Consider the following 27,380-nt stretch of genomic DNA (forward strand, 5'->3'; position numbering starts at 1 on the left):
CCATCTGCTGCCCATGCGGTGCTGCTGTCCCTTTATCCCACCTTAAGCCATCTTAATGCCCCTATCATGCCCTTATCTCCCAGAAAACCATCTTTGCATTATCCCTTCATCTATCCGTGCTGTCCAACACCACCCAAATCTCCACTAAATCCCCATATCTGTCATCGCTGGCCTACATCCCAACATATTAGATCTTAAAACGATTTCTGTTTCTTAGATTTTCTCTCTCGGTCTGTCTGTCTCTGTTTCAAACACACACCCACACACGCTCTCTGGTGTTTAACACGCACATATGCGGGTCAGATGAGGTACTAGATGACTCTATTAACAACAATACTAAGCTGATGTTGTGCATACTTTAGAGATGTCATGTTTACATGAACATACAGATCCACATGATTGAAATATTTTTTGATCTCAGATCAGCTCCTTTGGACAGTAAGATGACCTTAACTATAATACAAGAGGCTAAAAGTTCACATGACATTGATTTCTTAAAGAAACAGGTCATTCAAAGATGAAAATTCTCATTTACATGACACCATTTTCAACTAAAAACAGGAATTTTTTATGCATTTTAGATGTTTTGAGGGCCTGACAATGCAAATGTTTAAAAACAGGTTTCAATGTGGACGTTTTTGAAAACTATACTGTAATCGTCTCCAAGTAAACTACAAAAAAACGAATTTGAGAAAACGGTGATGTCATGAGATGATAGTATGGACTGCTTTTTAGGTACTTTTATGGTTTTTTTGTGCTTTTTGGAGCATGACCGAAATAAATCACCATATATTTTCCCTCATCGCTCTCAGAAAAGAAATGTACAAAAGCTGTCACTTGGGCAGTACCTTTTCAAAAGGTATTTGTACCCCTAAAAGGTGTATATAAATACCTCAAAGGTGCTTATTAGTACCTAAATTGTACATATTTGTACACTTTGAGGTTTCGCCCCAGTGACAGCTTTTGTACCTTTTTTAGGAGAGTGGACAAGAGCAAGCTTAGTGTTCAGAAAGACAATTAGGACTACAAACTGATGACAATAGAATGAGTGAATCATGGCAGAATTTTCTGTAACTATTCATTATATCAAACCTGTAGGTTCAACCAAAACAGTCCAAATCTTACATTCAGAGGCTTTTCTACATTTAATGGGAGAATACACTACACAACCTAGAATCCAGAGAGTCTCAGAAAAGTTAAAGGAAAAGTCACTTTAAATAAACATCTGGAACATTTTTTAAATTTAGTATGGATGGAATGATACGTTCTGGATCGTGAACTGATTTGTAAGCTCACTGTGATATCAGACCCCATGAAACAACATTTAATTTCTGATCGATGACAGTTTTGTTGTGTGTTAAGCCATTTTTCTTTCTCATGTATGATTCTATTCATCCTTTTCAGGCTGTGTTCAACCCTGGGTTATAATCGTTTTAAACCTCAAGCTGAAACCTCGTTTTAACTGGAATAAGTAAGATGCTGTATTATTTGTTTAAAGCAGCCAGAGCAGACTTACATGACAACATTTTCACAGATGAACAAGCAGTTATTAAAGGGGTCATATGAGGTTGCTAAAAAGAACATTACTTTGTGTATTTGGTGTAATGAAATGTGTTTATGCGGTTTAAGGTTCAAAAAACACATTATTTTCCACATACTGTACATTATTGTTTCTCCTCTATGCCCCGCCTTTCTGAAAAGCGTCGATTTTTACAAAGCTCATCGGTCTGAAAAGCAAGGTGTGCTGTGATTGGCCAGCTATCCAGTGTGTTATGATTGGCCAAATACCTCAAGCATGTGACGGAAATGTTACGCCCCTCACCATACTGTGATGATGCCCTGTCCGGCCGGAGCGATGATTCAAAAACATGAAAACCCATTATAAACGAGGCATTCGTTGCATCCAGTCTAAACAGGTCATGTTGTGTCAGTTTGTCATGAGCTGTATTCGTTCAGTCAATGTTATTGACCTCCTGAGTATGCAAATAAGAATGTTAACTCAAGGTTTACAAATGTACAGTGTGACATTTTAAACCTCTTGTATAATCTCAGCAGTCTTGGCATCAGGCCTCAATCTCTCTATCCTCCCCCTTCTCTCTGTGTCTTTTCACTGCACTTGTTTCTCCCTCTTGTGCTTTGCAGACAAATTTAGGCGCAATGACTCTTGACTGTGAAGTCTGTAGTCTTGAAGCCGACTGTACGGCTGCCATCTGCTTCGCCAGAGGGTCTATGTAAAGCCATCATGAAATAAAAAATTACTGTGGTGGTACTATAGTACATTGAATGTATTTATATAAGGTACTTTTTCTATGGTATTACTGTGGGACATGTCCAAAAATGTTGCATAGAAGTTAGTCTCTTTCATAACTTTGAAGACTTACTGGAGTCTTCAGTTATGTTTAGTTGAATTATTAACATTGTTTTCCCCTAATGTTCTATAAGATAAATGAAAATAAACACAACTACAGTAAGAGTACAGAGCTGTAAAATGTATGCAGATAGTATAGCTCAGATAAATAAGCCTTTAAAGAATTATTATACTGGCAAATCTGAATAAATCTGTTCCCATGTTGAGAGAAATCGGGAGCCACAGAGGCATTTCCTTGAACCGGAGGCTTATTAATTTCACTTTTGGTGTGAAAGGGCCTTTACAGTTGCTAAAAATATAAATTTGGGGTTTTTAATTGTAAGCTAACCCAGTCCGGGTGACAAAAAGTACTGCCAAAGTAATGTAATGCATTACTTTTCATAAAGAGTAACTAAGTAACGCAAGTATGTACTTTTTTATGGAGTAACACAATATTGTAACGCATTACTTTTAAAAGTAACTTTCCACAAGAAACATCAGAAATCTGAAGAGTGCAGCATGACCTCAGCTCACCGCGGAGCAGGAATTAGGTCATCTCAAACCCACCCTGCAATTCCTGTTATTGGCAACCCTCTTGACCTATTAAAAATGAAGGAGCGCTCTTTAGCATTTTGATACAGCCGGTCCCACGTCAAAACACTCGCGCACACACAGACTCCTGTCAAACACGATCAGTCAGCTGCGTGCCACAGGGGGCATTTTGTTTTGCCGTGCTCACCCGAGGGCCGGGGTGTGTGTGTGTGTGTGTGAATGGGCCAACGTCTCATGTGCCAAGACTGTGACCCCAACACTCGGAGAGCAAACACATGATCATGCTGTTTTCATGGAAATGCCGCCTGGTCCCTCTGATGGGACGTCTCAAGGGCAGTGAGATGTGTCTTGGGGAAATGAGGGGGAAATTCTGGGTGGATGCATATGGACGACACCCCATCAGCCAGCTGTTCTGTCTGCAACATTAGGCCAGTGATCTGCTGTTGTGGCGTGTGGGGAATTTTGGGTGTGCTGACATACATTCCAGTTCAAGCATTTCTCTAAAGCCTGAGTGCTTCCTGTGGCCCATCAGGCCTCAGGGTCTGAATGATTTCCTATGCATAGGTAACGATTGTCCCAAATGAGATTGATAATTAAGCATCAATTATGAATTAGCTTCCACGCTTCTAATTCAGCTGAATAATGCTGGGAACTACAAGGATTTGCTGGATAATGACACGTGATTGGCTGTCTAAAAGTGGATTTGTTCATGATTTTCTTTCCTGTGAGTATTTGTGGAGATGTTTGCACTTGTGTACATAATGTGAGACTCTCCACTTGAGCTCACTAATGACGTTATGAGTCCGTTATATTAGACAAAATTAGCCATATCTAGACAATTTGGACACATCAAAGCTGTAAATATACAGAGTGTTTACATAGAGACAACATTTACACATCGCTGTAGCTATTTTCATGTATAAAGACCCATTTATACAATGTATAAAGACATTAAGTGTGATAATATATAACAAAACTCTGTGCATGTAATTATTATTATTTTTACTCCTATGCCTAGGAAAATAAAATAAAATAATTCTCCAAATAGCATTTAGAAAGAACATTTAAAAACATTTAAATTTATTTTTATACAAAAAGTACTATATTATTAATTTAATAAAATGTACTAATTACAGTAATGGTATAAAATTATTGTTAAATAATAATAATAATAATAATTCCAAATAGCCCTTAGAAAGAAGATTAATAAATGAAACGGTAATTTTACAATTTTTGTCAAACTAAAAAGTAAGGAGAAATACAAAAAAAAATGCAATTTAACAAAAAATAAACAGTAATATTATCAAATAATAATAATAATAACAATAATTTCAGATAGCCTTTAGAATGAAGATTAATAAATGAAGCAGTAATGTTATATATTTACATTTGATTTTTTTATCCAAAATAGCTTTTAAACAGAAAAAAAAGAAAATACAAAAATTTCAAACTGCACACTTAAATAATAAATAGTAATGTATATGTACAGTATATGCATTAAAAATGTTATATTTATGTTATAGTCTAAAAGCTCCAAAAATACAGAAAGACAGAAATGACATATAAGGCAAAATAATGATAAAACTACTAAAGGGAAGGTTCAACTGCCTGAAATGACAACGGTCTCCACTGGTAAAGCTATTTCACCCGAGTTAAAATGCTCATGCATGACATCACAACTTGTATGCAAGGCCACGTCTCATGTGGTTTGCGGTTGGGCCCATAAGACTGTGTGAATTTTCTTTTGTGCTACTATTGTGTGCCTCTGCTGGTTCGTAATGTGGCTCTGTGACACATGGGCCTGTTACATTGCCAGGTGCAGGAGAAACATCCTGATTACCCTCTTCCCTCCGGCTCACACGAGAGAGAGAGAGACAGAGAGAGAGAGAGAGAGAGAGAGAGAGAAGGTGAGGACAGGCAGCAAGACAAAACTGGCCATATATGTGGTCTACGGGTGGTTTGGTCCCTATGTGTTTGGGGAGCAGCTCAAAGCAAGTGCGTTTCTGAGAGTTTTGGGCATATGGTGTCATAGAGCAGGGCAAGTTACACAGGAAAACACACATGACTTATCTTTCATCATGGGTTTGGAGGGAACACATCTCTGCAGATAAATGCCTCGACATTCACGGCATCCATATTAGCCAATTAGCATCTCAGCGCCGTGTTTTAGCGAGTCTAACAAAAAACTGAAATCATCGAAACAGCGGGAGCCTCATTCAGGATTTGAATTCCAACAAAGAGTACCAAAAAAACCACAATGTTCGGAGCATACATAATGACTGTGGTGGTTAACTTTAAGTGCTGACATTTTTAACTGCTTAACTGCTGTAATTTCACTGTTAGCGTGCTAATGTCTGTGCGAAAACATAATAGCCTGTGCCTAGCTGTGTATCAAGACGGCTATTGTATAAATGTGCACTATTGATCTTATTGTGAAAGATTTTTTCATGCATATCTTTCATTTTTCTACCTTATAATTTCAAAATATCATAATTTGAATTCTGGTGTAAGCACAGGCTTTCCCTCTGATGATGCATATTGGTCCTTTATGTTGGATTCGTCCAGATCTGCTTCCATTTAATCTACAACTGATGGATTGAACCAAGTCCCGCAATATATGTTTTGATGATCTGTTAAAGTTGTACATACGTCACGATACAGAATGAAGGATCTATCGCTACTTGTTTTGTTGTAACATCAAATTTTAAGGCAGCATTGCTTTGTATCCCTCGCTAATGCGGCAAATCCAGAAAATGAATCTATGCCAAATAAATCATCCAAGATGGCAGACTAGCTGAGTGAGCTACTGTAGATTACTCTAAACTGAATGAAAGTTTTAACAAACAAAATAAAATTTAATATTTTTTACCCAATATACATGTGCTCTGTATTTAGGATTATCATACCATCACATTGTTAGCTTAGCAACATGTGCTAACCATAAAAATACTAAAATCAATTGTCAAGCCATAGTCAAGTCGCCTTTATTTATATAGAGCTTTTAACCATACAGATTGTGTCAAAGCAGCTTTACAGTATTAAATAGGAAAATAGTGTGTAATAATGCAAAAGCAAATTCATAAGCACGTTCTGTTCAACTTTACTGCATCACTGTCAATAATTTTGCCTGAAATTGCCAACTCTCACTGAGAAGAACGACTTCCAGTGGCAAATGTCAACAGTCAACCCTTTAGAAAAACATTGTTAGCTCAGCAACATGCGCTAATGCAAAAACTACTGAGATCAACCGTCAAGCCAATTTTGAGCAAATTCAGTTAAACTTTGCTGCATCTCTGTCAATAATTTTGCCTCAAATCGCCAACTCTCACTGAGAATGAATGACTTCCAGTGGCAAATATCAATAGGCAAGCCTTTAGAAGAACATTAATGGTAATTAAATTGACTTATTAGACCTGTTCCAAATGCAGCGAGCACCTCTTCAGGCAGTAGACAGCAAAGCAGCTCACCAGGTTTGGAAAGGACAATCATTTTTTTTAATGACGCAATATTTTTGCAACACTGACAGTCACCTGACCTGACCGCATGAGCGTTAATATTCATGAACTGTCACAATGAGCCACTGCCATCCGGAGACACCTCTGCTTCCTGTTTCTCTAAGAGAGCAACCAATTAGGAGCCAATTTACAGGCTGTGAGGGGTCACAGGGTCAAGGCATTGATGGATTGTGGGGTCTTAGGACACGTCAATATAACCCCATCAAAAACTGTTATGAATCCAACATCTCTGTCTATGAAAGGTAGCAGCTTTTGTGTGTGAGAGCAGATCTGTGTATTAGTCTAGTGTAAAAGTGTAAGGCCAGGGGCTGTTTTATGTTCAAATAAACCACACATCCCACAATACCGCACTGGGCACGGCCCCAAAGGAGAAAACTGCAGCGGGGTGAGTTTCCAAAGGAATATAAAGACACGTCCGATTGATTAATCAATAAATGTCAGCCGTAGATTAATTACACAGCCTGGAAGACGTACCGGCTGAAATTATGAAGACACCAAATTCAATAAAAGATTTTGGGCAGCACTTTTGGGGAGCATCAGTTATATAATAAAAGTAAAAGGGTTATGAACATGGACCTACTCATCTGATTGGCAGCAGATTCAAAATGAATTCAACATGCTAAACTCAATCCAGTTTATCTGTTTCTGGATTTCTGGACTTGAACGGATCGCTGTGTTGCCTTAAAGTTTTGAATTTATATCATAAATTCACTTGTATTGACTTTATGAGTGTAACCTTACAGGCATCTTCCATCGCATCCTGCATCCATCTCTCAGACCTTCAGAGAGAAAGATAGAGGGGGAAAAGATGACAGGAAGTGGCAGAAAAAGCACAGATGGTGTTTAGGAAGCACATGTCAAGCACTGGCAGTGTTTGTGCTTTGAGGAAATGTTAGCGGACCATTCTCTGACCTTTGATGGAGCCGCAATGCTACTGATGTGTGTGTGTGTAACTATGGTTATGTTCACACAACAATTAAAACTTTGTGCTTTCTAAATTCTAATTCTGTGTGCAGGTTTTGAGGTTGCTCGAAAAAACACATATCAAAATTAGCTCCTGAGTTGATTGTCAAGTATTGCAGAAGGGTCTGAATACTAATGCATTGTAATTATTTCAATGTATTAATTTTAATAAATGTACAAAGTTATCCCAAATTTGGTCATAACAAAATGTGATAAAATAAATAAATAAAAATGAAGGGGTCTGAATACTTTCGCAAGGCACAGTTACATAAACATTATTGGCGACATTAGTTCCATAAAGAGTACCTAGGTGTACATTTACACAACAACAATGTACTAAAAGCGGAATAGTTAAAGGGGTCATATGATGTTGCTAAAAAGAACAGTATTTGGTGTAATGAAATGTGTTTATGCGGTTTAAGGTTCAAAAAACACATTATTTTCCACATACTGTACATTATTGTTTCTCCTCTATGCCCCGCCTTTCTGAAACACGTCGATTTTTACAAAGCTCATAGGTCTGAAAAAGCAAGGTGTGCTGTGATTGGCCAGCTATCCAGTGCGTTGTGATTGGCCGAATACCTCAAGCGTGAGATGGAAATGTTACGCCCCTACCATACTGTGATGCACTGTCAGATGATTCAGCACATGAAAACCCATTAGAAACGAGGCATTCGTTGCATCCAGTGGGGACATAATTAAGGTTTATAATGACTTATACTGTCTTTTTACGCGTTGCGTTGCATCGCGCCGCGTAAACATAAAACCATGTCTGCATTTGTGATCGGAGTGACGAAGGAGCGTCAGGAAGGACATGTGACAACTCCGGGCTGGACTCTGCTTCGTCCACGGTGAAAGCCGATCCGGTGATCCACAGCGCAAAGTTGTAGTATTTCCTCAGCAACCAGCACGGATCAGCTCCAGGCATGACGAAGCAGATATCGTCCTCTTTTGGAAGGCCAAACAAAGTAGTTTCGCTTTTGACAACAAAGCAAACAGCGTCTTTACGACATGGCGGCGGAAACAACAAAACTACAGCGAGAATAAAAGTTACGCCTTCTTTCTTTTCGTGAACATTTGGGCGGCGTTATGCAAATATTCCCACATCGTGACGTAGATATGTGGGGGCGTTACAACGAGTTTTAGGTAGGCGTGGCTGACTCTTAACTTTTATAAAGAATATCTCTTTGGATTTGAGACTTTAGTCTTTGCAACTTTACAGATCTTCTTTATGCACCAAGAGCTTGTAACACTCCAAAGAGAAAGGAAAAATTGAAATCGCATCATATGACCCCTTTAAACTATTTGCCAATCAATGCATTCACCTCACACTCCCAGCTAGTTAGGTGCCAAATGTGCCAGGTGTTCAAAGATGACAAAGATTGGTCTGCAATTTATCAGTGTAATAATTTTATGTCGAAAAAATTTAAAGGCAGTTAGCCGAAATATCTGTTGTTGATTTTTATCTCCTATTTTAACTTAATAATAATAACAACAAATTTTAAGAGTGCAGACCAATCTTTGTCATTTTTATACTTACATTTTTTGTCTTAATGAGTTTTATTGATTTAAAAATAAAGGAAATTATGTTCAGGTGGAATATTCCATTAAATGTCAAAGCACATGAATTCCAAAAGAGCTTTTCATAATGAAGTCACACTGCAATGAAAGAGGCCCAGATTAGAACTGAAAATGTCATTGATTTTCGTAGATCATACTATCATCCAAAACACTTGGATAATTGGGCCACATTAAACTGCAGTGTGAATGTAGTCTGTGTATAAAACCACTCTTTTTTAATGATGACTATCAAGTGAGCCACAAAACAGGTGACATACTCATCACTTTCTCTGATCAATACACACACATTTACACAGTCACACACATCAGCTTCAGGAGGACATCAGAGACGCATAGCTGTCACTGGTGTGTCAAAACTGTCCCTAAACACTAAGCACATTATACAAACTCTATACAAGCAGTGATGACCTATCAGTCCTGACATCAAAGATAAACACAGCTAATGATTTCAGGATGACACATTATTTAGAAAAAGAAAAGACAGCGAAAGAGTAAGTGAGACATGTGAATGCAAGCTCAATTTCACATATTGCTGTTTTACGAAATGTGTCAGAATGCAATTAATAAAATAAAAAGGGTGTTCTCAACATTGCCATAAGGGGTGCTAGAGCTAGCATTAACATACATTACCATTCAGTTTCCTCTTTAGAGAAACTACTGCCATGGTACAGCAACAGTTGGACAATAATCTGCTGAACATGTTAGTTAAAGCATGACATTTTCTAAAAGCACATTACTAATCTTATTGTGAATAATTCATCAATGCATTTAATTAAAAAAATTTTTTTTAGCATATACATTTTAATCAAAATGTCATAACTGGATCTTCTGATGAAACTCCACCCCTTTCTTACAATTAACTACAAAGGAGATCTCCAACCAATCAACAACTGATGCATAGAACCAAGTCCTACATTTTTTAAAATATATTTTTGATCTGTTTCACTGCGATGTACGTCACAAAATAAAAAGCTCTGTTGCTACTCTCCTTAATATAATAATAATAGCTACCCAAATAACGCATCAAATTCCACATTATAAAACAATTCAAGGTAAATATCGCCACCTTGAGTCCTGAGGTTTGTTACAAGCCTAAGTAATGAAAAAAAACAGATATTAAAGCATCATTCACACCAACAGCAACTTTCAGCACTTTTATTTTTTCAATAAGAGTTTCCAGGTGAGAGCACCAGCTACCATTGGATGACAACAATACGTTAGCTAAGCATTCGCATTTGCATTTGTATACCTGTGCAGAGTATATTTCAGCCCTAGAGAGTGAAAGAGAGATAAAAGGGCAAGGTCTGTTTTTATTCTTTGCCACATGGAAATGTTACCGCTCTGGTCATGGAGTATTTCCTGAATGCTAATAGCTGCTGTGTATTGAACATACAGTCTGGTCAGCAACCTCAGGGCAAAGAAGTATCGCCCCAATAGGAATGCGCGCATGCGCACACACACACACAGTGGCAAGAAGATCTGCCTCATAATGCCGGCAGGCAGGTCACAGAGAGATATCACTGTCAGGCACACATACACACACATACACACACACACCTGCCCTTCTGTCATCCCCCCTAGATAGCAGGCAGAATGCCTTTGAGGTCATTTAAACATCATATCTGGTGTTTGCACTGAATGAAAGGATATCGCAACATGATTCCTTGCATTTCTGTGCCTTTCTCTCTCTATCTCACCTCAGTGAGACACTCTCTCTGTATATCTCATTGCATTGTCGAGCCTGCAGCAGTCAGCCCTTGAGCAATGCTACGATTGGCTGGAGATGATGTAATCTCTTCCGGAGAGCTCCACAGTGGTGTATGCCATTGGCTGGCAGCGCAGACGGTGGTGGAGTGCTGAGATCTCACTTTCATTCATGTACAGCTGGGGAGGGGCATGCATTGGCGGGTGGCCCGTGACCTCTCAGTTAGGGTCGCACTGAAGCGGTACATTGTTAAACTGTCCCGGCACAATGATACTTTAGACGTACACTTGAATGAAGTGCTAATGGGAGTTTATAATAGGATGGAGCCCAGGGCTTTGTTCATACTGCTCAGGTGTGCACAAACACACATGCTCCAGCAGGCTTAACGGTGTTCACACATTCATTACACACAGCCACTTGGGGATGGGAGCAGCCTAATCAGTGGGGGTTGGGATACGGGGGTGGGGTTGCCCTGGAGCGTGAGGCTGTCACCATGGCGACACTGCAGATGATGCACTCCTCCTGGAGTGGGGGGAGCAGAGATGGAGAGTGCTGGGGAACTCCCTTACACACAGATAAACACACACCAGACTGCTTGTGTACGTGTTTGTTGCCACTTAGCTAATCTTCCACTGGACGTACACTAGCTCTTCTCAGCATGTGCTAAAGTGTACCTCACACACTAGGTATTAGCCAGCAATATCCCACTGCGATGTCAAAGTCTCTTTCTCTCTTCTCTCGCTCTCGTTCTCCACCCTGTACATGATGTCATTGTTTTTCTGTAGTTGCTGCAGAGGCATAGGAACAAGACTCCTTCCAAGACCTTCGAGGAGAAATCCACTCTAAAATTCCCAGTTCTCTTTCTCCTACCCCTACTTTTCTCGTAGACAATCCTCCATCCGTGTGCCAATGAATATGACTAGAGTCCCTACCCTGTGCACTACTAGCAAACTAGGTTAATTAAATTTAACATACAATGCAAAACTGGAGATTACATGCTCTACACGAGTCTATAACTAATCCAATACAGACAACACAGAAAGTCTAAAGAAGCTTAGAAGATTCCAGCTATGCCGTTTTTGCCGCAATTTCAATTTTGTTATCGCCATGCTTCGCCAAGGTATGGCTGAAATGGAATTGAATTCATTTACTGCAATTAACTGTCTAATCTTTCCTTCTCATCATTTTGTCATTTAGGGTGATTTGGTTGCTGCGTGGTGGGTGGTATCTCTTCAATCTCAGACAATAAAATGCATTTTTATGCTTGTTCTGATGTATTGTGTTATCAAGCGTAGCGCAATTCTCTACTGTCGATGGTAATTCACTGTAGTGGCTCTTAAAGTGATGGGTGCTACGGTAATGCAGAATGATGCATAGAGGGACAGGTTGGAGTCCTGATGGAATAACTAACAAGTCTAACAAGTGACTAGTACTCATTCAAATGTCACAGAGATAGGAAATGCATGGTCCCTGCTTAAACTGGTCAAGCACATGCTCAAACAAGATAAACACCAGCCCAGGTTCATGCAACACTGCAACAACAATGTGAATAGATGTAACATCACCTCATACAAAACTATAAAGACCAAAGAATATGTAACTAAATCCTGTGCACTGATAAAGCCAAGTCACATACTGACCATATTTTCAACACAAGATAAGGCCATTTACAGAACATTGTTCAGGAATAGCTAGGATTAAACAGATTGAGTTCAAAAGGACAAGCTCTGTCTTAAACCACCTTCACCGATCATATGTATCCTACATGCATGACTGATTCTACCTGTCTGCAGCCCCACTCATGGCCTTGAAGTGGTCCCCTCTCTTGTGACCAAAACAAGTAAGTAATGACAAAGCCCCCTTCTGTCTAATAAAGTTTAAAAGAAAAGGTAGAGGGGTCTCCAACCCTGCTCCTGGAGTGCTACCATCTTGCAGATTTCCCTGTTGAAAAAACTCTGCTTATGCTGGTTAGGTATGTTCTGAAGCATGGCAGCTGGTTTGAGCTGGTTTAAGCTAGTCCTTAGTTGGTCCTAAGCTGGTTTAAGATGGTCTTGAGCTGATTATAAGCCTGGTTATGAGCTGGTCCTGAGCAGAAGCTAGTTGCTAAGGACCAGCTTAGGACCAGCACATGATCAGCTTAAACCAACTCATAACCAGCTCAGGACCAGCTTAAACCAGCTCATGACCTGCTCAAACCAGCTGCCATACTTCAAAACACAACTAACCAGCATATGCTGTTTTTTTCAACAGGGTTCAGCTCCAACCAAAATCTAACATACCTGAACCAGTTAATCAAAGTATTCAGGGTTTCTTGATGATTACAGGCAGGTGTATTGAAGTAGGGTTGGAACTGAAGTCTGCAGGACAGTAACTCTCCAGGAGCAAGGTTGGAGATCACTTACGTGCACCCTTTGTATCAGTGAACTGGAAAAGGGCCTGCTGCTGCCCACTGACCCCTGAGGTCAAGCTGGGATAAAGGTCAAGTGGACATACAAAACAGACCTGACTCCAGCCTACACCACATCCCAGCCCCCTTTCCTTTGGCCAAACCCACCTGCTCAAAAGATCCTCTGAGGGACTGAAACTTTAGGACATCTCTGTCGTAATATCGGCTTATCTTTCACTTCAGAGGAAATTAATTCCTGCTGGTGTTGATAATCCTCTGTCACTGAAGCATCTGATAGTGGATGCCTAAGACAGAGACACTTCCTGTTCAGAGCTAACAACCAGTCACACTGACCTATTGAATTTAAAGCATGATTGTCTTAAGAGACACTGTGAAATCGGCACTGAGATGAGCTGAAAGCGCCTCTTCAGCTCTCTATGATCTCACCGCTCTCTTAAAGGGATGGAAGCATAAAAGACTTCTGACGGCCAGCCATGAAAAAAGCCCTCTGATCTATGTTCAGATAATAGAAAAACATCTCTTATTAATTCCACTTCCATTCCACTAACACTTAAATATGAAATACATCTAAAATAGCGCACAACCAGCCCATAATTTCTTAGATATAGTGCACTGACAGGGTTAAGGCAAATCAACAACTCAGCCACATTGATTTCTTTGCTTGCAACTTTCTATTTAATCATATCAAGATAAAATAGAGCATAATTTTTGCTTAAGCAGTCGACTATCAAATGTCAGATCAAATAAACCAGTGCTTCCAACCCCAACACCCAATTTGACCTGAAATGGGTGTGTCAGATAAGAAAGTCAAGCAAAATGTGTACTGTTTGGGGTACAGTCCAAGACCAGGGTTAGAAGCCACTGCTTTGAACATCCATATCACTAACCTGTGAAATTTCAGGATGACCAAAACCTAGCTCACATTATCTCAGTAAATGCTGTTGATAGGTTTTGTTGGATCAGTGAGATAATCTTGTTGGTCAAGGGTGTCTGAACCTGATTCTGGGGGACCACCTTCCTTCAGAGATTAAGGCCAACCCCAATTAAACACATATGAACTAGCTAATTAAGGTCTTCAGGATTAATAGAACCTTCCAGGCAGGTGTGTTGGAGCAAGTTTGTAGCAAGGTGGTCCTCCAGGAGCAGGATTGGACACTCATGCTGCTAACGTTTGTTGGGGCAGTAGAATGACAGTACATAACTTTCTAAATCAAACAGACAGCTTTAGAAATGTTAGCCAACTTTTGCACAGATGGCCTGTGTCTAATTTAGCAGTTTTGACAACTTCAGTGTCTTCATTTGCATGATAAGCAAAGTAGAACAAACATCATTAGTCTGAGAAGTATACACAATATGAATGAAGACTAATCCACTCTCTAAGGGACTTCTAGTTCAGCCACATTCATCAAAGGGATAACAAGAAATTGGTACAGAAGCAGTTTGGGGGGAGTTATATAAAAAAATCCCAGCACTCCAAATCTGCGTGGCGTTCATTAGGAGAGAAAACAGCTCAGTGTAATTAGGTTATCCTCACATTCAGTAACAGGCAGATTTACTCTTGAACTTTTCTGTTAAACAGCTGCTAAGCCGCCGCAGCCCTGGAGAAGAGACAGCGGCACCAGAGAGGATTTGGAGAGGATAGAAAGAAAACACAAGAAAAAGAGAAGAAAGAGATGAGAGGGAGAGTCATATCCCTGAATATTTGAATATAAAATGAATATATATATATATATATATATATACCTGTATATATATATTTTTTTTAATGAGTGGAAGGGAGAGAGGTTGGGGGGGAAATCTTTGCAATTGAATCACGCACCAGCGTAGAAAAACGACCCACCAAAGCAGACAATTACACCAGTCTTAATGTGTCTGGAATCTGTGTAAATGGTAACGGGGTATTAGTTTTGGACCCCCATTGTGAATGTGGTTCCATGACCCCTGTGGTTAAAACTAGCATGACCACATATGCAAGTGGGGTCATAGACGAAAGGACCTTCAAGCTGCCAGCCGGCAGAGAATGTGGGGATTAAGATGAAACAATCAAAGTGCAACTGCAAGAGGCAGATGGAGGATTTGGGGTTGATGCTGTCCCTGATAAACATGCAGTAGCCTAGCCCAATTAAAATCAACATGGCAACCATCTTTACTGGTAATGGGACTGAAGAATTGGCGCAAAAATCAATACAATATCAGAATCTGCAGGGACACATCTGAGATCAATGGGCGAATGGGTCTAAACTGGATTTTATGATTTCCAAATTACCATAACAACTAAAATATCTTCCTATACCACTATCTTGTAAATTCCATAAAGTAAAAATCTGTTTAACTCAAAGGTACACACAAGGTTAAGGTACTTGACAGAATTCAAGGCACAAAGAAATTCACCGGTGTCTGTTTTTCTGCATGTGAATATCAAATCAGAATGACTATTATCAATCTGCAGCTGGGACACTGTCATCTCCTCCTAGTGCAGCTCTGAGCTCAGGTGGCCAATGGGACGAACACATACATCATTACAGACAGTCTATGGACATCTATGGCCCCAACATGAATTTGAGTAGTTACATTTTGTTCTTAGTGTATGCCAAATTGTCATAAGTGTGAGGTGTGCTTATACAGTATATACGTTTCTCTCTAAGTTTGTGCTGTATATATACAAGCCAAGTGTCCTGCCTGTGCAATGTTGAGAACTGTAAACATAGTCTATAAACATAAAAATAAACTAACCTAACCCTACTCTTACTCTCAGATATGCACAAATTGATTGTTTGTCAAATTAAACAAACATTGATTGCTGTATATAGAACAAATAATGATAAGGGTTACCCTAACTGTATCCTTAGGCTTAGAATATGAAATAATAATAAAATTATAAACTGTTTATAACTTATGCTAAATGTATTGTACACATTTATTTTTATAGGGACACATTTTTATTACCATCTGCACCTGTGCATTTATAGTGAGAAACAGTGTCACTCTGGCAAGCAAAACACTATAATTTCATTACCTTAAACGCCCTCTGTTTTGCTTTTAAAGGACCAGAAAAAAGAATAAAAAAGAAAAAAAAAACTGAGAGGGTGAGAAAAGTAGATGAGGCAAAAAAGTATTGTCCTTGTTTCTATAGTGCTTAATGCACCACCCAAACTCAGCCAAAATTGTACTTGTTATCCAGTCCAAGTTGGCTGAAATAGAGGACAATTAGATGACACCCATTCCCCTTTTCCAGCCTTCCCACTCAAATCATGTGTTGTTCTGAGATCATGTATCAGTCCACATCAGAGTAAAGCAACGTTTTTTTTGTATTCTGAGCCTTGCATGAAACAATATATCTTCACTTTCAGTTATAAAAAGCATGACCTCCAGTGCTACTTTGATGCATTCTCCTGTTTCCTGAGCCCATTACAATCCACTACATAACCGCAGGGTGACAACAGAGCCCTGCCTGCCTGCTCATCCAACTGTGCATCATCAGCACTAGTGTTACAGCTGAGCCAAAGTGAGCTGAGCCCAGCCGGAACACAGACTCACACATACGCACACACACACACTCGGTGCAGTGATAACATAGCGGAGGCTGGTGGAATGACACAGTTGTTGGGGTTGCACAATTGCACCGGGAAAAACACAGAGCCCTGAGGGGCACCCTTCCCTGCAAGCAGATGCCCTGGATGGAATCACAGGAATCAATATGCATGCTTGCATACACCACACACACTGCGAATGTGACATGCATCTTCCTCCACTTCTCATGACGGAACTCCTGAAGGCATATTTAGAGATGATGTAATCCAGATCCACACCTTTTCTCATGCACCACGCAGTGTATACATGCACATACTCTGTAGCTGCACACTCACACACAAGCATTCTGGGGCTGGCCCCTCTCTCACCTGCACCTGCATGAAGGAGCCCCTGTAGAAGCAGCAGGCAGCGGCTGACAGGGCACTCCACAGGCTGCATCTCTCTGTCATGGCTCCTGTCCTCCTCTCTTCGGCTCTTCCACCCCTGGAGTCCACTAGAAGCCCCGGGTCATGTCCCTATCCCCTTGTGTTCAACCGTGCACAAGCCACTGCCGCAACTGATCAGTGCTATCGCTGTTCCACCAGAGCCAGTGTCATCTCAGATCTGCACCGGCTTCCTCTCTCTCCCTCTCAATGTCTCGTTCTCTCTCTCTCCCTCTCTGACTTTCAATATATCTTTCCAGCTCAGTTCCACTGCCTCTTACTCTCACTCTAGCGCGTGCTATGCTTCACAGCACTGGCAGGGATTACCTCATCGTTCTTGGATGAAAGCAGTGGGTGGGGGGAGGGACGGAGGGGGAGAGGGAGGGATGTAGAAAGAGAGAGATGCTTGCAGGCACCAAGACCCCACCCACCCCCTCCTCCAGGGCTCCAAACAATGCTGGGGGGAGAGAGACAGAGAGCAAGAGGTATGTGGCGCACGCATTCAGCACCTACTCAAAGGAATTTTCCTTTTTATTCCAGTTTGAAAGACCGCAAAAGAAAAGTACGAGGGGGGGCAGTCAGGGAAAAAGAGTCTATAGACACTCACCCACAAGCATATACACACTCCCACACCCATCGAGTCACACAAGCAGAGAAAACAGTTAAATCCAGGCACACATGACTGTTGGTGTATGAGTATTTAAAAAAAAAAACAGAGTTGATGTTGTAAGTCTGGGCATGCAGGAGCTATTTAGATGTGAGTTGTGCTTGGAAATAAAATTATGTTTTCTAGGAACGTAGTAAAAACCTGCTAATGAGCCTCAGCCCTTGAATATTCCCTATCGGATACTACCCACGCACGCACACATACTTACTCAAGAAATGAGCCTGACACTGGTACAGCAGTCTAGGGTGGGGCGTTTGCTTCCTGGGGACTATTGTGACATCAAAATGGACACCTTACTATGGCAACCAACTCAAAGCTTTGACAGCAGCATCCTTAAAAGGAACAGTCCACCCCAAAAATTCTATAATTTACTCACCCTGAAATCGTTTCAAACAGGAACAGACCAAAATTTTAATTGTTATTAACAGAAAATTGTGCCATCTGCCATAGATCTCAAATGTATCTCTCATTTGTGCTTCTGCATATTCAAAGTTGATGCATCAAGACACGTCATGACAGGTTGCATGTCTCGTAAGTAAACACTTCACCAAGATTTTAGAGCTAAAGTGGAGGAGGTAGAATATCAGTGAATAATGACTTAAATGTCAATCTGTTTGTTACAAGAAATCATATGGCTTCAGAAGATGTGAAACACGGTACGCAAGTTGAATGGAATACAATTATGGAGTTTCTTTATATACTGTATATTATGGAGCTCCACAGCATTAGTCCATTCACTTTCTACGTGGAAAAGAGCAGTCTGGACATTCTTTAAAATGTCTCCTTTTGTGTTTCATTGAAGACAATAAGCCATTAAAGTTGCTAATTATGTAAGGGTGAGTAAATTTTAATTTTTGGGTAAGATATTCCTTAATCAGGGGAGTCAATCCTGCTCCTGGGGGGCAATGTCCTGCAAAGGTTTGTTTCAACCTGCCCCAACACACTTGCCTGGACGTTTCTAGTGATACTGAAGACCTTTATAAGCTGGTTTCGATGTGTTTAATGACTTAAAGGGGTGGTTGATTGCGATTTTACTTTTTTAACGTTATTTAGTGTGTAATGTTGCTGTTTGAGCATAAACAATATTTGCAAAGTTACAAAGCTGAAAGTTCAATGCAAACAGCGATATCGTCTTTTAAAATTCTGGCAGTTTATTGCCTACAAAAACGGCTGGTAGGGACTACAACAAGTTACTTTCCGGGTTTGTGGTGTCACAAACCCAGATAAACCCTGCCCCCGGGAAAAGGCAGCAAAGGGGGCGAGGGCATGCTGCGCTGCTTTAGAGAAGAGGAAGAGAAAACTAGAGGTGCACGTAAAAATCTATTCATATATGAATCGCGATTCTGTCTTCTAACGATTCTAATGGATTCACAAGTTTCAAAATCAATGTTCTAAAGCAACGGTTCTCAATACTGTTCCTTGCGTCGCCCTGCTCTGCACACGCTCTGCATCTCTCTCTCTTTCGCTCTCATTCAGCTCAGCTCCAACAATGAACTGTTCCAATTATACACTTATTTTCACATAGCTATGGGAAGCTTTAAACATGGACGCGCATGCAGTTGCCGTACTGTATTAAAGCTTTAATCAGGATAAAACTAACAGGATATTAAAAGCTAACATAAGCAGTAGCATTTACAAATAACAGCATATCTAAAAGTATGAGACAACAACAAACAAAAAACATAGGCCTACCATTAAAAGCCGTGCTTGCACAGGTTCTGCACGATCCTCTTCAATAATATCCTCTACTTCTCAATCGGGCTCAAACTAATAAGCTATATTAACGACGCCATTGTTTACAATACAACTGGAGGACATGCCGCTGAGGTGAGGGGCGGAACGTTTAGACGCTTAGACGTTTAGGCAGTTTAGCCAATCACAACACACTGGGCTAGCTAACCAATCAGAGCCCATCACCTATTTCTGAGGGCAGGGCTTCATAAAAGCAGGAAATGATCAGCGTGTTTCTCAGAGAAGGGACAGAGCAGTGTGGAATAAAGGTAAATTATGTGAAAAAGAATGCGTTTTTTTTTAAACTAAGCATTTACACATCTTAGACTGCACCCCATAAGCACAATCAAGCCTAGAAAAAAAACAGTGAACCACCCCTTTAAACTCTGCAGGATAGTGGCCTTCCAGGAGCAGGAATGGACACTCCTGTTTTAAATCCACCATTTAAAACCAGGCAGCTGGTAAGACATCTGCATGGCTGTAAGGATCACATCTGCATTTTGCATCTATATATGTGCATATTTGGTTCTCTAAAAAGCTTAGCTACTGAGCGTTGAATCTTACAGTGTCACCTAGGGAAGCCACACAATAAAAAAACAAAAGATATAATTAGGCCCATTCTGCAAAGAAAGCTCACTGATGCTTGTGCATTTGCAGATAATCCGGTAAGAACATGTTCATTTCATGTTGAACGCTCATCAGCCTGAGACAATGGGAGGATGAATGTCAAGTTGAAGCTATTAAAGAGTAGAAGATAACATGTAATCCAGTGCGTGGGTTAACATCATGTGTTATGGTGTGTGTGTGCGTTTGTCTCATGAGAGCATGAAATTAGAAAAGGATTTCATGTTATTACCACACATATGATGAGGATTCTCACATGACACACACATGGTGACACACATATGGCGACCACAGACAGATATTTGTGAGAGAGATTAAATTACTGCTTAAATTGACTTTTTGTTGGTTGGTTTCCTGTGGCTTTGTGGTACAATCAAAGCATTGCTGTATTTATTTGAGTGTCCTGACCAGACCAACACAGCAATAATGGCTCAACCAATGGTATGAGATTGGGGCGGGAATATCTGTTTGTTCGACAGATGTGTTTGAAAACAGTCATTATTCTTCAAGGTCTATCCTATTGAAACCATGACTTTGGCATTGCTAGTGCTAGTGTTTAAGATGCAACGCCTTGCTTTCAATCAGAGGAATGCACACGCATGTGTCATGGTACTCTCATGAATGGTGAAGGAGACTGACAAGGAAGAGAAGAAATTGTTGAATAAAGTTGCTAATTTGTTTTCTTTGCGCACAAAAACTATTCTCATAGATTCCTAAAATTAAGGTTGAACCACTGATGTCACATGGACTATTTTAACGATGCCCTTACTACCTTTCTGGGCCTTGAATGTGGTAGTTCCCTTGCTGTCTATGCAGGGTCAGAAAGCTCTCGGATTTCATCAAAATATCTTAATTTGTGTTCTGAAGATAAACGGGATTGGAACGAAATGAGGGTGGGCAATTACTGACAGAATTGTAATTTTTGGGTGAACTATCCCTTTAATCTCATGGCTAGGAGATAAACAACTGAGTCATTAAAAAGATCTTAATTTTTCTTACTTCTTTCCCCTCTCCCTGTCCTCCTGTACCACAGGCCACAACGGGCTCTCGACTGGTTATGGTGGTGGAGCACGTGCAGACTTTGCCAGGCCTGCGGGCGGGTTCTTGGGCGACAGGCTCACCCGAAAGGGGAGATTGGCCTGTTGCTACTGAGGAGGATTTTCCTCCTCTCATTGGGGAAGTCGTGGCCTAATGGTTAGAGAGTCGGACTTGTAACCCAAAGGTTGCGGGTTTGAGTCTCGTACCGGCAGGGATTGTGGGTGGGGGAAGTGAATATACAGTGCTCTCTCCCACCTTCAATACCACGACTGAGGTGCCCTTGAGCAAGGCACCGAACCCCCAACTGCTACCTGGGCGCCGCAGCAAAAAATGGCTGCCCACTGCTCTGTGTGTGTGTTCACTGCTGTGTGTGTGCACTTAGGATGTGTTAAATGCAGAGCACTAATTCTGAGTATGGGTCACCATACTTGGCCACATGTCATGTCATGTCACTCACTCACTTTTTTCTGCCCTAGTTCTCTACTTTCTGTGTTCCTTCTCTATTTCTTGTTTTCAGTCTCATGCTGTTGTGTCTATCCTTCACAACTCCTCCTCAATCTTTCATTTAATCTCTCTCTCTCAGTTAAATATTAATTACACAAAGAGTGTCCTGCAGGCAGGGTGCAGTGGTACAGTGGAGCTAGACTCTGTGAGTGAACTGATAATGAGGAGGTGGAGGGGGTTCGTGTCTACCTCCATCTGCCTACAGGGCCCGAACACCCTTACCTCCCCCTTCCCATTAACATTAATGAGCTTGACCCCATTGGAATTCTGGGTATTGTAGTTTGCGTGTGGTATGGCTCTTGCCCAAGTCTTTACTGCTTTCGCTGATCAAGCAGTTTGGTCATTTGGTTTGATCTGTAGCAGTAATAGAAGACCACGAGAAGCAAGTTAGCGAGTGAGGCCTAGTCAATTTACAGGGCTAATCAATGCAGAGCTGTGTAGTGATTTGATTTAAACAGAATAGCTGGCTGTTCTGTATGTATTTCCATGCTGAAAAACAAGAGGAAGGGGGAAAAGAGGGGTATCACAACCCCCATCTTTTACCAGCTGGGTCTACATCAATTCATAGCCTGTTCTTCTCTCTACTTCTCTTGTCTTCTTATGCATCACTATTACTATTGCAATTTTTAAAACCTCTAACTATGAGAACTTGAATAATGTGGCTTGTTGAGGAGAATTGCACTGTTACTCTTCTAAGCATTCTAAATTATGATTTTTGCCTGGTGCGCAATAAAAACACGCAAAACCACCCATAGAATTACACTAAATGAAATATTACTACTACTGGTACTGTAGTACTGCTAGAGCAGATCAGCTTTGGTATATTTCAGTAGAATTTTCAGTAATACAATTACCGAAAGGAAACTGCTAATTGGTGTTAGCGACTAGCAGAAAGGTTAGGAGTTCAATCCTAAGATGCTGGGAAAGGTGTGAGATCTAGGAACAGCCGAGATAATGAGATGACAACCCAGCAAAAAATAAACATCAGTATCAAAGGCTGAATGAATGGAAGAACGCAATTACGAACACCTCAAGAGATCACACATGCCTGGGCCTCTGGGAACATTCTATTCTGGCATGAAGACCAGTCGTTCATCTCTGTTTCCAGTCGAAATAGCTGTTTTTTGCCATTACAGTGAACATTCAGGGCAGAGACTCATTTTTAACTCAGACACCATTAAAGTTTCATATTGTGGCGGAGAAGAGAGCGAATGATGGCATCCAAGAAGTGGAGGGAAAAGGAGGCTGTGCATCCAATAAACTACTACAATAACCTTCTGCAACTAGTCAAATTAGACTCATGGCAATATGGATAGGGTGTTTGACATGCCTAAAAATTCCAAAAACCATGAATACATTTACAAAAGGATAAAGAAAGTACAATAAACAATTATGGTACTGTTGTGTTGCCACTTGATATCAAATGTAAAATCTATGTGGGAATCGAAAACTGGATCTACATACAGTAGTTCGAATCCCAAACTCATTAAAAAACAAACAAAAAAAACATTCATTGAGCTCAGTGTAGTCTAAACCAGAATTTGAGAAGAAAAAGGAAAGTGATGAAAGCAAGCAAGCAATGAAGTCAAGACAGTTCTTCTAATTTTACATCTTCATCTTACCTTCCAATATGGAATAAATTCATAATGACACTTCAAAGTGAAGACCAACTGATCAGCAGGATTCATATTGAAAATGCTATGTGCTGCATTGTTGACAGTTTGTATATTTGCAGTCCAACTGGTTTTCCATTTTGAAGGATGAAAACGGACTTCTGCCACCTTCTGGTATAGACAGTTATTTCCTCTCAAGCAGGCGCATAATGTACTTGCAGGTTGGCCATTGGATATTCACTCTAGAAATGTTTTTTTAAAGGTTCTTTACACTTAGTAACAGTTCTATTTAGAACAGTATCATCCTGGAGAACTCTTACGTTGTGAAATGGTTCTTTGTGTTAGAGTTTAGGGTTCTTTATTCCCACCTTTGTGTTTTACAAATTTGTAACCACCAAAGTTGCCTCATTATTAACTTACTGGAGCTCAACCATCCAACTTCTCAGACTCTCAATGCACTCATTTACATTTAGTCATTTAGCAGACGCTTTTATCCAAAGCGACTTACAAATGAAGACAATAAAAGCAGTCAAAACTAGCAAATGACAAGTCTCGGTTAGCCTAACGCAGTACACGTAGCAAGGTGTATATTAGTGGTGGTTTTTATAGGCAAACATGAATGCCTTGAATGTAATGCGAGCAGCTACTGGTAGGCGCAAATTGATGAACAGAGGTGTGACATGCGTTCTTTTTGGCTCATTAAAGATTAATCTTGCAGCGGCATTTTGGATCAATTGTAGAGGTTTGATAGAAGTGGCTGGAAGACCTGCCAAGAGAGCATTGCAATAGTCCAGCCTGGATAGATCAAGAGCTTGAACAAGGAGTTGGATTGCGTGTTCTGAAAGAAAGGGCCGGATCTTCCTAATGTTGTATATAGCAAATCTTCAGGACCGGGCAGTTTTAGCAATGTGGTCTGAGAAATTCCTCAGCCAAGTTTGAGAGCAGCACATCTAATTCTTCCACGAAGTTACTTAGTGGTCCTGGGGGTCGATAAACAACTATAAAATGGATTATAAGAGGGTGGGTAATAGTGGCTGAATGTGATTTAAGGGAGCTGTTGATACTCAGAGATGGTAAAGGATTAAATTTCCAATCATTAGAGATAAGCAGACCAGTACCTCCACCTCTTCCAGTCAGACGGGGGAGTGGGAAAAAGATAAATGATTTGAGAGTGCTGCAGGTGTAGCATTGTCCTCTGGTTTGATCCACGTCTCTGTCAGGGCCATGAGGTTTAGTCTTGAATGACTTGTAATAGAAGTAATAAAATCTGCTTTGTTTACAGCAGACTGGCAATTCCAGAGACCAATAGAAAAAGAAAGTAGTGTATTAGTAGACATAGGCAAAGTGCGCAGGTTGTTAGGATTGCGCTGCCTACAGTGTGTGATGCATGGTTTGCGAGTGGTAGTGATAGTAGGGATCTGGAAACACATAGTAAGAATTGGTTATAAAAACTGAAAACAGAAGGGGAACAAGAAGTAGGAAAGAGAATGATTCAGAAGGACTCCCAACATAAACGGCCTATAAATTGTAACTTTCATAACTGGTTTGCTACCAGTCATGTCTTTTTCTCTTTTTAGATATTTAACAGAATATGCAAGTTGAACAGCTCTGTTCAGCTAAGGATACTTCTCTCCTCTTCTTCACTAAGTAACAGAGATATTGGATTTATGATTGATATTGTTAGAGTTTTCAATTATTACTTGGGTTTATGCATAAACATGCCCAGTCACAAAAACATTAAAGCTATGCCATGACACTGTGAATGTATTCTGTCCATTCACAATGGCTACTTTTGGCCTTCATAAACATTAATGCTTTTACTTAAACAAAGTGATATGAGACACTCTGCCTTTGGAGTGTGCACAAGCACAAGTTTTTGGCCCAGATACAGGCCTCATCTTAACAAGCTGGTGCTTTTTTTCTTTACTTTTGAACCAAAAACATACTGTACGACCGGTGCTGTCCGAATCTATTTATAGTGAATCAAAAATGGAGTACTGAATTTATCACAAGACTTTTGGCATGATATGAAATAAATAAAGAAAACAATAACAATCCGTATCATAACTGAAATAGACCAAATGCTATATTAAAACAGATCAACACAACGAGACAGTTTAATGCGTTGTTTTTCTCTCCAGGAATCATGTATGACATAAATTATCTGTGTTATTTATGTAAATGTATCTGTGCATCATACACCCAAATTGCATATTGTAATTTTAATAAACAAAATGACTTCTAACACAAAAATATAAATATTGAAAAAATCAGCTGCTGGAGACTTGCCATTGGCTTCTGAATTTGAATCATTAATGAGGTAGGTCTATTCAAGGTTTGGATGCTGTTTTGGGTGTGTCTTAGTAGTCATTTATAAACATAATTATGTTAGAAGTTCCATTTTTAATGGAACAAACACATTAGGATTGTTGCTGAAAAAAATGTAAAGACTGTTAAAGTTGTATACTGTCTATATACTGTCTGGGCAGATTACGTACAAATTGTATTCCATTACTGATTCCAAATTACATGACAAAAATTGTACTTAGTAACGTAATTCCTTAAATTACACATTTTTGGTAATATAATCTGACTACTTTTTGATACCCTTTAGGTTACTTTTGACATAACTTGTTTATCTAACATAAATTGTTGATTTTTAAAAAAAATAGATAACCTATATTATAATAGAATACTATATTGATATAAAAATACAAAGAGAAAGAATATATTCCCTCCGTTGTTAGTAACATCATTAGAAGTGCATTAAACATTACATTACGTCAAGGTGGTTCATAAAGAAACTGAATAATATGTATTGTGTGAATAATATGTAATCAATAAAAAGTAACTGTAGTCTGATTACGAAGTATTCAAAATGTAATGTAATCTAATTACAAGTACTTACTTTCTGGAATCTGATTACGTAATCCAGATTAGCCTTCAGGACTACACTGCATATAGTAATATGTTACAAAATATGCCACAGCTTGCAGAGCTCAACATTTTTTCAAATGTTCCTTTCTCAAAAGTAATTAAATAACTATTAAATGGAACAATTAAGATGAATCACATAATACACATCCTTGAGAAGAATAAATAAATAAATACAAGTCCACATGTGTGTCATTGTGTATGAATGTGTCATTGACAAAGAGGAAGTTTCGCTATCTGTGTGCACATATTTTATGCAGTGTGTGTAAATGAGAATGTGTGTTCTGAAGGCATGAGATGAGGGTCATGTGAGTCTGGCCTCACCTAACCTTCTCTTACAGAGTTTCAGGAATTAAAGACCCGTTCGTAGCTCCATCTAGAGGCAGCGGAGTTCACTACACAGCAATTAAATGCAGAATCTTAAAGGGGTCATATGATGCTTTTTTAAAGATCATTATTTTGTGTATTTGGTGTAACAGAATATGTTGACATGCTTTGATGTTCAAAAAACACATTATTTTTCAAATACTGTACATTATTGTAGGTCCTCTATGCCCCGCCTCTCTCAAACGCTTCGTTTTCTACAAAGTCCCTCCTTCTGACAAGCACAGTCTGCTCTGATTGGCCAGCTGACCCAGTGCATTGTGATTGGCCGAACACCACAAGCACTGGCAGAGTCTTAACTTTGATAAAGAATATCTCTTTGGTTTTGAGACTTTAGTCTTTGCAACTTCAGGGATCTTATCTATGCACAATCAGCTTGTAACACTCCAAAGAGAAAGGAAAACTTGAAATCGCATCATATGACCCCTTTAATGACTGCAAATAAGGGCAGGAATAGGAAGAACATTAATTTGCACCAAATCAGCACATACTAAAAGAACTCATTAGATTAATTTCTTATTACATCTCCAAATGGTGCTTTTAGTTAATGAATACAGGAATTGTGCCTAATTAAGCATGAAATAACCCCATTCAGCAAGTTGTCAGGGACTGAGCCTGAAATATATAGCCTAAATCAAAGAACAGAGAGATTGAAGTTATTCACAGATGTATTAAAATAATTCCTTCCTTCTCCTTATTAAGGATGAGAGATTTAGATTGTTTAAATTACTTCTTGTTATAAGAGAAAGAAAAAAGGCCTTACTTCCACATATTCTCCTTGGTTGTCTGTGGTGTTCAGTTGTCTGTGAAAAGAAAAAAAAACATTGACAAAATGTTCATATTATATAGTACGCCATATATA

At 39.7% G+C, this 27,380-nt stretch overlaps 1 protein-coding gene across 1 annotated transcript in view; it reads right to left on the minus strand.

Annotated features, from left to right (window-relative positions):
- Window positions 1–27,380, minus strand: part of sh2d3ca (SH2 domain containing 3Ca) — a 57,154-nt gene that overhangs the window by 20,988 nt on the left and 8,786 nt on the right. The window contains exon 3 of the mRNA XM_016288757.1: window positions 27,282–27,321. Coding sequence (XP_016144243.1) covers window positions 27,282–27,321 — 40 coding nt within the window. The remainder of the gene's footprint in view (window positions 1–27,281; window positions 27,322–27,380) is intronic.

The sequence above is a fragment of the Sinocyclocheilus grahami genome, unplaced genomic scaffold (assembly GCF_001515645.1).
Source record: "Sinocyclocheilus grahami isolate Dianchi unplaced genomic scaffold, SAMN03320097.WGS_v1.1 scaffold234.1, whole genome shotgun sequence".
Lineage (NCBI taxonomy): Eukaryota > Metazoa > Chordata > Actinopteri > Cypriniformes > Cyprinidae > Sinocyclocheilus > Sinocyclocheilus grahami.